General features: G+C 43.7%; 4 protein-coding genes across 4 annotated transcripts in view; 1 reads left to right on the top strand and 3 right to left on the bottom strand.

The window, feature by feature from the left end:
- Nucleotides 1-55: 55 nt before the first annotated feature.
- On the bottom strand, nt 56-1081 carry ETH_00031405 (uncharacterized protein; the record flags this gene model as incomplete). Its single annotated transcript, XM_013378280.1, has 3 exons — nt 56-162; nt 626-695; nt 1064-1081. 3 exons carry the CDS (start codon nt 1079-1081, stop codon nt 56-58), a joined length of 195 nt encoding a protein of 64 aa, XP_013233734.1.
- Nucleotides 1082-2318: 1237 nt separating this feature from the next.
- ETH_00031400 (glucose-methanol-choline oxidoreductase, putative) lies at nt 2319-5263 on the bottom strand (the record flags this gene model as incomplete). Its single annotated transcript, XM_013378279.1, has 3 exons — nt 2319-2739; nt 2960-3168; nt 3845-5263. The coding sequence occupies 3 exons, from the start codon at nt 5261-5263 to the stop codon at nt 2319-2321; spliced, it is 2049 nt and encodes a 682-aa protein (XP_013233733.1).
- Nucleotides 5264-8469: 3206 nt separating this feature from the next.
- Nucleotides 8470-9054, bottom strand: ETH_00031395 (Ubiquitin-like protein 5, putative; the record flags this gene model as incomplete). Its single annotated transcript, XM_013378278.1, has 2 exons — nt 8470-8585; nt 8949-9054. The coding sequence occupies 2 exons, from the start codon at nt 9052-9054 to the stop codon at nt 8470-8472; spliced, it is 222 nt and encodes a 73-aa protein (XP_013233732.1).
- Nucleotides 9055-9749: 695 nt separating this feature from the next.
- ETH_00031390 (uncharacterized protein) overlaps nt 9750-10411 on the top strand; it is a gene marked incomplete at both ends in the record, with an annotated part of 1562 nt that continues 900 nt past the window's right edge. Inside the window, 2 exons of the mRNA XM_013378277.1 lie at nt 9750-9894; nt 10173-10217. Of these exons, the coding sequence (XP_013233731.1) occupies nt 9750-9894; nt 10173-10217 (190 nt within the window). The remainder of the gene's footprint in view (nt 9895-10172; nt 10218-10411) is intronic.

Genomic DNA, 10411 nt, shown 5'->3' with positions numbered 1-10411 from the left:
TGGCTGGCTGGCTAGCTAGCTAGCTAGCTAGCTAGCTAGCTAGCTAGCTAGCTAGCTAGCTAGCCAAATCGTGTTTATATACTTGGAGGTTTTTGCCGACGGCTGGAAGGTTAACGACGGGCGTTATATTCGCAGCTCGAATTTCCTCTTCGTCTCCAACACCTAAAAATAAAAAATAAAAAAATAAATAAATGAATAAATAAATAAATAAATAAACAAATAAACAAGCAAATAAATAAATAAATAAATAAATAAATAGATAAATAAATAAATAAACAAATAAATAAATAAACAAATAAATAAATAAATAAATAAATAAATAAATAAATAAATAAATAAATATGAAATATGCAGGAAAGAAAGGATTTGTTTCTTTTCTTGTTGCTCTGTCTGTTTCTTTATTTGTTTCCAAAGCCACCATTTATTTATTTATTTATTTATTTATTTATTTATTTATTTATTTGTTTGTTTGTTTATTTATTATTTATTTATTTATTTACATTTTTATTTAGCATATGAATTATATATTTATTTATTTGTTTAGAATATTAATTATATATATGTTTATTATTGGTGAATAATAATAAATAAACTTAATTTATTTATTTTCTTCTTTTGGCCTCACCCGATTGCATGAGCAGCTGAGGTGTATGTACAGCTCCAGCAGTTAGAATGAGCTCTCCGTGAATTGGAATCTGAATAAATAAATAAATAAATAAATAAAATAAATAAATAAATAAATAAATAAATAAACATATCAATTAATTAATTGAATAGCTAATTAGCTAATTAATCGATTAATTAATTAATTAAATTAACCGATTTTTGGGGTAATTATTCAATTAGTTTAACTAATTAATTGATTAATGAATTAATTAATTAGTTAATTAACTAACCTTTTAAATTAATTAATTAATTAGCTAATTAACTAGTTCGTTTAATTAATTAATTAATCAATTAACTAGCTAATTAGTTTAATTAGTTAATTAATTAATTAATTAACTAATTAGTTTGATTAATTAATTAATTAATTAATTAATTAATTAATTAATTAATTAATTACTTTGTAGACTTGGCACATTTGTTTTTCCCAGAGAGTTTTGCTGCAGTTGTTTTCGTCGACTACGAGAAGTGCAGCAGCTTTTTTTCTTTTTGGAGTTTTTGAATTATTTTTTTTAATTTTAAAATTAGAAAAACACTTTTGGGGGTTTTGGAAGTTAAAAAGGAAGTCCTGGAGGCCGCAAAATCCCCTTTTAATTCCCTTTTCGGATTCTTTTTCAATTTCTTCTCCAGTTTCTTTTTTTGCTTCTTTTTCTGTTTCTTTTTTTATTTCTTTTTCTTCTTTTTCGTCTTCAAATAAAATTTTTATCGCCCGAGAAAAAAATAAAACTTTCAACGCCGGGCCGCCGTCTTCACCTTTTGCTGTTTCCTGAATCCAAAATTAATTAATTCAAATTAATTAATTCATTCAAATTATTTATTTATTTAGTTATTCATTTATTTATTTTTTTATTCATTTATTTATTTATTTATTTATTTTGTTTATTCAATTTGTTTATTTGTTTGTTTGGCTGCTTGGTTATTTGTTTGTTTTGCAGAAGAGAGGAAAGGAAAGCAAAGTGAAGTGTAGCGGCGATAAATAAAAAAATTAAAAATAAATAATAATAAATAATAAAAAATAAATAAATAAATTTATAAATAAATAAATAAATAAATAATAAATCAATCAATCAATCAATAACTAAATAAATCAATAATTACGCAGAATCTGAATTTTGGATTGTGAATTCAATTTGGATGCGATTAAGCTTATTGTGCATTCACTTGTAATTTAATTTTAACTTGATTTTAATTTAATTTTAATTTAATTTTAATTTAATTCAAATTTTAATTTAATTTTAATTTAGTTTTAGTTCAATTTTAATTTAATTCAAAGTTGAATTCCGAATTTGAATGCAGAAAGCGGCTGGCGAGTTTCGGGCGCAATCTGGATAAAATTTGGAACTGAATTTGAATTTCGAATTAAAATGAAAAATGAATTTAATTTAAATTGAATTTGAATTAATTTAAATTAATTTAAATCAAATTCAAATTAATTTAAATCAAATTCAAATCGAATTTAAATCGAATTTAAATCAAATTCAACTTGAATTCAACTTGAATCCAACTTGAACTCAAGTTGAATTCAAGTTGAATTCAAGTTGAATTTGGTTTAAAGTTTGTTAAAATTTAGCTTAAATTAATTTAAATTCAATTAAACTTGATTTAAATTCAATTTAATTGCAATTTAAATTGAATTTATTTTTTTTTTCTGAACTTCAAAGACCCGCCTCATCGAGCCGCCGTTTCAGCAAAAACGCCTCCAGAGGTCCCCAGCGTTTTCCTTCTTTTGTGTTAAATTGAAAAAGAGAAGGACCTGTCATTTTGCTGCCGTTGTAGTCCTGGTTTATTTCAAATTGCTGCTGCTCCTCTGCTGCTGCCTGCTGTTGCTGCTGCTGCTGCTGCTGCTGTTGCTGCTGCGCCTCCAGCCGCAGCCGCAGCCTCTCGGGAAAGGTCCGCAGCGCCTTAGCGCGGGGCCCGCGCCGCCTCGGCCTCCGCTGCTGCTGCTGCTGCTGCTGCTGCTGCTGCAGCGGGGAGCCCCGGAGGCTCCTGTCAAGGCCTTCTGCGCTTCTTAAGAAAGCCAAAACAGGCAAGTCCAGGGCTTGCTGAATGTTAACTTGAATTGGCCCGCTGCTGCCTCTGCAGCAGCAAAACAAAAGCCAAACTCGCGCGCCTCCAGCAGCAGCAGCAAAGCAGCAGCAGCAGCAAAGCAGCAGCAGAACAGCAGCAAGTCAGCTGCAGCAACGGCAAGTGAAGCAGCAAAGCAACAGCAGCACAAACAGCACCACCACAACCACCACAACCACCACCACGAGCACCAGCAGCAGCAGCAGCAGCAGCAGCAGCAGCAGCCGCTCACCTGATGTCTTTGTCTGCGGGGAAGTTGACGGTTTCGATGTTTTTGAAGATCCTGTTGACGTTTTGCGGCAGCCAGCTGCTGCTGCCGCTGCAGCGCGCAAAGCTGCTGTAGTCTGCTGCTGCTCCTCTCACAAACAGCAAATAATTCAGCAAGCTGCTGCCCCCCAGGGCTTTGCCGCGGGGCCACTTGGAGCGGCCGCCGCGCAGGCCCTGCAGCAGCAAACAGCAGCACCCACCTGCTGCTGCTGCTGCTGCTGCTGCTGCTGCGGGCGCGCGGCTGCAGCAGCAGCGGCGGCAGCAGCGCCCCCCGTGCAGCAGCAACGGCAGCAGCAGAGGACGGCAGCAACGCGGGAGATGCAGCGGCCGGGGAGATGCAGCAGCAGAGCCGCAGCAGCAAAACAAATGCAACAGAGAATGAGCTGCAGCAGCGGAAGAACTGCAGCAACGCGGCAGCAGCAGGACTGCAGCAGCACAAACACTATTTAAACTGTGCTGTTCTTCGGCTTTTAACACTAAAGACTGCCTTCGGGCTTGCTGCTGCTTCTGCTGTTGCTGTCACATTTGCTGCCGCAGTTGCTGCGGCCTTTGCTACTGCGTTTGCTGCTTCGTTTGCCGTTCCATTTGCTTCTATATCCTCTTCACACTTGCTGCTGCATCTGCTGCTACACTTGCTGCTACATTTTCTGCTGCAGTTTCTGCTGCACTTGCTGCTGCATTTACTGCTGCAGTGCTGCTGCCTCTGCTGGTGCAGTTGCCGCTACATTAGCTGCTGCAGCCTTGCTGCAACTGCTGCTGCACCTGCTGCTGCACCTGCTGCTGCACCTGCTGCTGCACCTGCTGCTGCGCCTGCTGCGGCATCTGCTGCTGCAGTTGCTGCTGCGTTTACCTGGCAGGCGAACTGCTGCTTCTCGGTTTTCACCTTCCAGTCCATATCGCTGGTCTGGCCTTCAAATGTCCTTGCGGGAATTCTCACGGGAGAGAAGGAGCGCAAGTCTGGCCACCCCCCCGCCTCTATGAGGAGTATATTTGGTTTTCTTTTGCGTCTTTTGGCTTTGTTTTGGCTGCCTTGCTGCTGCTGCTGCTGCTGCTGCTGGTGGCTGGGGTGTTGGCTGCCGGGCTCGCCGGCGGGGCTGTTTGCTGCGTTCGAGTTTGAACTGGAGTTGTTTATTTCGCCAAGCTTTTCGTTTTGAGAAGAAGTGTCTTCCTTTTCTTCCGCTTCGTCGAGCCCGAACTTGCTGAGGAGTCCGGCGACGGTGGAGCCGGCGCTTCCGCCGCCGACCACGACGAAGTCGAAGGTCTGGAGGGGGAAAAGTGGAGCATTTTCGTCGAAGTTTGGATTAATTGGAATTGTTTTTTGATTTAGAGTCGGAACATCCGCGTAATCGCGCTTAATTCCGGCGCTTTCCGTGCGGATCGCGTCGCTGACCATGTCGAGGGTGTTCGGCGTGGAGTGTACGTACACCCAAGACTCGCACGGCAGCTGCACCGGCGAGTGCGACAAACGCGGCAGCAGCAGCACTGTGGCGAGGATGGGGCCCCAACTTTGCACGGCTTTCCGTGCAGCAGCTTCGGAGGGTACCAGGGGGGCCCCCCCGAGCTTTCGAATTCCCTCCAGAGCGCACAGGGCACTGGACTGGGCGAGAACGACGAAAGTGGAAAAGGGCGGCTGAGAGCCCCAGCTGCGGAGCGCGTGCAGCAGCTGCGCGCAGGGGGAGGCGTCCGCAGGCGCTGCTGCTGCTGCTGCTGCTGCTGCTGCTGCTGCTGCTGCTTTCGCCGAGATCAGCTCGCTCGAGGCGCCCGATCCAGGAGCAGGAATCGGGTAGAGGCAAGCGACGGAGAAGTTGCGCAGCGGAGACGGGTCAACTGCGATCAGCAAATCCAAAAAAGGAAAAAATGGAAAAGAAATAAAAAGAAAAAATGCAAACGCGAGGGAAGCTGCCAAGACACCCCGCTTCAGGAGGCCCCACAGGAAGCGGGCGGGAGAAACGCCGCGAGCCGCTGCTGCCGCTGCTGCTGCCGGCTTTGCTGCTGCTGCTGCTGCTGCTGCTGCTGCCTTTGCTGCCACGGCTTTGGCTTCTTGCTGCTGCTGCTTCTGCGCAGAAGGAAACGACAGGCAGGGGACGCTGGAGGGGGAAGAAGTTCTCGTTTGTTCATTGTCGTTTGCGTCTGCTGCTGCTGGCCTGCAGGCAGCAAGAGCTGCCGCAACAGCAGCAGCTGTTTGGCTCCTCAGCTTTTCATTTTGCTGCTTCGCCTCGTCCTCTGCTGCTGCTGTTCCTGCTGCTGCCGGGAGGCCGCGGCGGCCCATTGCTGCCAGTGGACCACTGGTCACCGCTCGCTCCGCTGCAGCTCCAGCCCAGATTTTCGCAATTTTTGCCAAAATTTTGAATTCATAAAAGACAATTTAACATTAAATGAAGTTGCAAACGACAAAGACAAAGCTAGGCAGCTGGAAATGGCGGCTCGGACGCGGAGTCTGCGCGCGTGCTGTCGGCAGCGGCACCTCTGGAATTCAACAACCGGCGGGGGCTGTTGAGGTCTAAAGGCAGTCAATTGCGTTTAAAATAATTTATTTTTGCAGTTTGTTTTCCAAGTTTTACAAATTAAACACAAAATGGAGCATTTTGACCCGCAAATAGAGAGAAATGGCGCCACCGCTCCACTGACCACGCCGCCGGCGCTGCTGCTGGGAGCAGCAGCAGCCGCCGCCTGCTGTCTTCGCCAGTTTGCCAGTCTTTTGAATTTATTTAATCAATTTAATCATTTAAATCAATTCAATTTACTTTTCTGCATTTATTGCAACAAATTTGCCGACAAATTGAGCCAACGTGCCCCCCGTTTCCCTCGAGTCCGGTGGCCGCGCCGGTCACCTCAGCGAAAGCCCGAAGGACTTTTCCGATTGGAGTTGAAATTCAAATCAAAATTAAATTAAATAAATCAAATAAACACTCAGCAGCAAAAAGAGTTCCTTCTATCTGCAGCAGCAGCTGCAGGGCCCCAGATTATCCCCTGTTGCTGCTGCCCGCAGCTAAACGCAGCGGCAGCTAGCTGTGGCTAGCTGAGGGCTGCAGCGGCTAGCTACAGCTAGCTGCTGCTGCCATCTGCAGCTAGCAAAGGCTCCACAGCCGTGGCTAGCTGGGGCTAGCTAGGCCCCGCCGCAGCTAGCTGTTCACTCCATGGCTAGCTGCTGACTGCTAGCTGCAGCAAGCTGGTTGTAGCTAGCAAGCTACAGCTAGCTACAGCTAGCCACAGCTAGCTACAGCTAGCCATAGCTAGCTACAGCTAGCCACAGCTAGCTGCAGCTAGCTACAGCTAGCTACACTAACTATAGCTAGCTAGCCGCCCTGAGCTAGCTGCGCCCAGCTGGCCGCAGCCACATAGCTGCAGCCATATAGCTGCAGCCAGCTAGCTGTGGCTAGCTGCAGCCACTTTCAGCTAGGTGTAGCTAGCTGTAGCTAGCTGCAGCCAGCTGCCTGTGGCCAGCTGCAGCCACTTTCAGCTAGGTGTAGCTAGCTTTAGCTAGGTGTAGCTAGCTGTAGCTAGGTTTAGGTAGGTGCAGCTAGCTGTAGCTAGGTGCAGCTAGCTGTAGCTAGCTGTAGCTAGCTGTAGCCAGTTGTAGCTAGTTGTAGCTAGTTGTAGCTAGTTGTAGCTAGCTAAGCAATTTCTGATATTTCTTTTGCCTCTGAAGTTCCACAGGATCTGCTGCCAGTTGTCTTTGCCTTGGGCCGCCCCGCAGTTTAAATTAATTTTAATTTTAATTTTTGAAAATTAAAAATTAAGTTGGCAAAAAAGAAAACAACATTTTTGTGTTTTGTTACTTCTCATTTGAGCATTTGTGGCGTTGAATTTGTTGGCAAAATAATTTTAAAAATGAAGTTTCTAATTGAAGACTTTTAAAAGATTTGGGACTTTAAAAAATGCCTTTTAAAGTTAATTCATTTAATCATTTAAATAATTCATTTAAATGAATTAAATTTTTTCATTTTCAAAATGGCTTGCAGTGTACTGCAAATAAAATATGTTTTATTTTCAATTTAATTTCATTTAAGAAATAATTAAATTAAATTCATTTAATTCAAAAAGCCAAGTGGTCTAAAAAAACTTTTAGGATAATAAAATGCATAAAAGAATTGTCGAAGTGCTCCTTTATTCATTTGAATCCATTTAAAATTACTTTTTGTACTTTTGCATGCATGCACATATATTTTTACATATGTGCATATATATTTATAGAATTCTTTTGAATTTGAATTGTTTCCTCCCTTCATTTTTAATGCTGTTTGTCACATTTGATTTATTTTCTTCTATCTCCTTATCGGAATTTAAAATATTTGATTTATCTTCTTTCTTGTTTTTTTAGCATGCACGGGTGTTTCTTGCTCGAGTGTACGTACAGCTCCACAGTGGGCCAATATTCAATTAATTAATCCATTAATTCAATTTAATTTAATTTAATTTAATTTAATTTAATTTAATTGTCTTTTTTATTTGTCTTCTTCACGAGCAGCAGCAGCAGCAGAAAAGCGCAAAAGAAGCAGCAGCGCGAAAGCACCCAAACGGAATCAGCAGCAAATAAAATTGCCTTTATGAAAATAAAGTTGCAAAAACCGATATATAATTTGCAAAAAATAACTAATTGAAAACTCTGGAAACAAAAAAGAAATAAATTAATCCTGAATTCTCAAATTGCGCAATCGGCGCTACGCCTCCCCAGATTTCAGGTGTACAGACACCCCAGCCTTCGCTGCCCCGCCGCTTCCTGCAGCATTTAATCCGCGTTTATTTATTTATTGATTCTTTTATTATTTTATATATTTTGTTCTAATTTTAATTTTTATTCTTTTTAATTGCGTTAATTAGCGATCTATCTTCTGCTGCGCCCTGGCTCAGCTGCTGTTGCTGCTGCTGCTGCTGCTGTCCCAGAAATGAGTCCACCGAATAATAAATAAAGTGAATACAATAAATAAATAAAAAACAATCAGTAATATCAAGTAAACTGTGAGAAAGAAACTCTGCTGCTGCTGCTGCAGCCGCTGCTGCTGCTGCTGCAGCCGCTGCTGCTGCTGCTGCAGCTGCTGCTGCTGCTGCTGCTGAGCGCTGCAGCCCTAACAGGCCGCAGCAGCAGGAGGCGAAAAGAGTGGAAATAGGCCATCAAAAGAAAGGGAGAAAAAGGAATAAAGGGAAAAGAGAAAAAGATTAAATGAAAGAAAGAAAAGAATAAAATAAATGAAGAAAAAGAATAAAACAAATGGAGAAAAAGAATAAAATAAATTCAGAAAAAGACTAAAAGAGAAGACAGAAAGAATCAAGAAGACCAAAAAGGGGAAATATAGGAATTTTTGACGAAAATTCAAAAAGCACTAAAATGCCTTTTTAATCTTTTTTTTCTTTTCCAAAGAAAAGAATAGACAATAATACAACAACAATATAATATAATAGTAACTTAATACTAATAAACATAAATAATAACAAAAATAATAATAAATATAATAATAATATAAATAATGAATCCAATTAGTTGTAGTACAACTCAAGTCCCATGCCGTCGTGGATTTCGTAGTCTTCCAAAGTTATGTGATCTTTGTAAACTGTGTACCACTTCTGAATCCTAATCTTGTCTGGACGCGTCCCTGCAAGCAGCAGCAGCAGCAGCAGCAGCAGCAGCAGCAGCAGCAGCAGCAGCAAGAGCAGTTAGGGCCGTCAAATCAGGGAGGAAGTAGAACATGCTAATAACGGGAACACCCTAAAAACGCTCCTGTTGGAGCTGCTGCTGCTGCTGCTGCTGCTGCTGTGTGAGGAAAGAACAAACACGCGAAAGGGGCGCTAGCTCTGCTGCTGCCGCTGCTGCTGCGTGTGGGGAGGGAAGGCACGAGAGAACCTTCGTGGCACTACTTCAGCAGCAGCAGCAGCAAGAGCAGCAGCAGCAGCAGCAGCAGCAGCAGTTGAAAGGCTGTGAGCGCCCTGGCTACGCCTGGGGGCTGCTGCTAACTGACCACACTGCGCAGCCACAAGTTTCTTGAGGTCTCCTACGGTGTCATCGGGGTTGCACTTGACGCGAATTTTGCGGCCTAGGCGGTCGTTCAAGATGACTTCTATCATTTTCGCCTCGGGAGGTGGAAAGCGGGGCTAAAAGGGCGGGAAAAGGCGTTTAAATGGTCCAAAACGGGAAATTAATGCAAAAAATATGCAAAGAACTCCAAAATTCAACGCAAATTCAACAACTACTCCCGAGGAATGGCCCAAGTGGTGAGCGCCTTCGCATGCAGCAGCTGAGCAGCACAAGGACCCGCCCAAGCCGGTTTACGGAAGCCGCAGGTGGCAGCAGAGTAGATCGAGCAAAAATAACAAACATATCTTGAAAGAAGATACAGAAGACAATAGAAATCATTAATTCAAAGAAGGAAAGAAAAGTATAGGGCCTCGCCGCGTAGCTGGCGCGGACCCGCGTCCTGAGGTGTACGTACACCTCACGTTGTCTGGGCCAGCAACGCTGAGCAAGGCCGCCTGACCGCTGCGCAGCAATTAAGGAAACAATTTTGCCGGGATCTGTTCTTGAAATTCGATTTTTGAGTTTTTTTCGAAACAAGAAGAAGCAAAGACACCAGTGCTGAGGATCTGAAACAGATTGAGACCAGCATTACGGCCGCGACTGTGCGAGTTGCTGATACGCGTCGTTCCTTCTCAGGGATGCGGCTGCTCAATAGAGCCACTTTTTCCAGGGAAACCTCCAATTTTCCCGGGCCATAAGTTTAACTTGACTCTTTTAAACTTGAATTTTTGAGGATCAGCAGACAATGCCGCTCTTTAGCCGCCGCTTTCCACCTGAAGATGCAAATCGGAACGGTCAACGGCGCGGACCCAGGCGCAGATCTCCGCGGCTTCTGCAGCTCCTGCCCTTTATTCTGCTTTCTTTTGTTCTTCCAGCGTTTAGTTCACCCGGTGAGATTAATTTAAAAGTATTTTTCTTTTTTTTCAATTCGACCTCCCGGCGCGCAGACACCGGCGCGCTGTCTGTCCAGCTCCCGCTCAGTGTCGCAGGCCCAGAGATGAACCAGTGGTTTCAAAATCAAAAAATTAGTTTTTGTTTCTTCAAGTTCCACCTGATGCTGCAGCTGCCGCTTATCTGCTGCAGCAGCTTGTGCGACGCTAAGCCGAGGCCTCAGGTGTCTGTACACCCCGCCTTGTCCCGTGTCCTCTGCTGTTTCCCTTTGCTGCAGAAGACCGCATTGATGTCCCTTTGCTTGAAGACGTCAGCCAGCTTGGTAGGCGCAGCTCCTGCTGCAGCAAACCACCAGCAGCAGCAGCAGCAGCAGCAGCAGAAGGCTAAAGGGGTCTTTTGTAGAACCAACTTTAGTTCTTTATTGTATTCCCGGGCCCCACAACTCTTCTGCTGCAGGAGGGCCTTCTCCAGCCAGTACCCAAGACCCTCAAACTCAGGGGGGTCCCCAGGGGGGCC

This window comes from Eimeria tenella, genomic scaffold (assembly GCF_000499545.2).
Source record: "Eimeria tenella Houghton genomic scaffold, Eth_scaff8, whole genome shotgun sequence".
Taxonomy (NCBI): domain Eukaryota; phylum Apicomplexa; class Conoidasida; order Eucoccidiorida; family Eimeriidae; genus Eimeria; species Eimeria tenella.
This window is presented reverse-complemented; position numbering and strand designations above follow the sequence as displayed.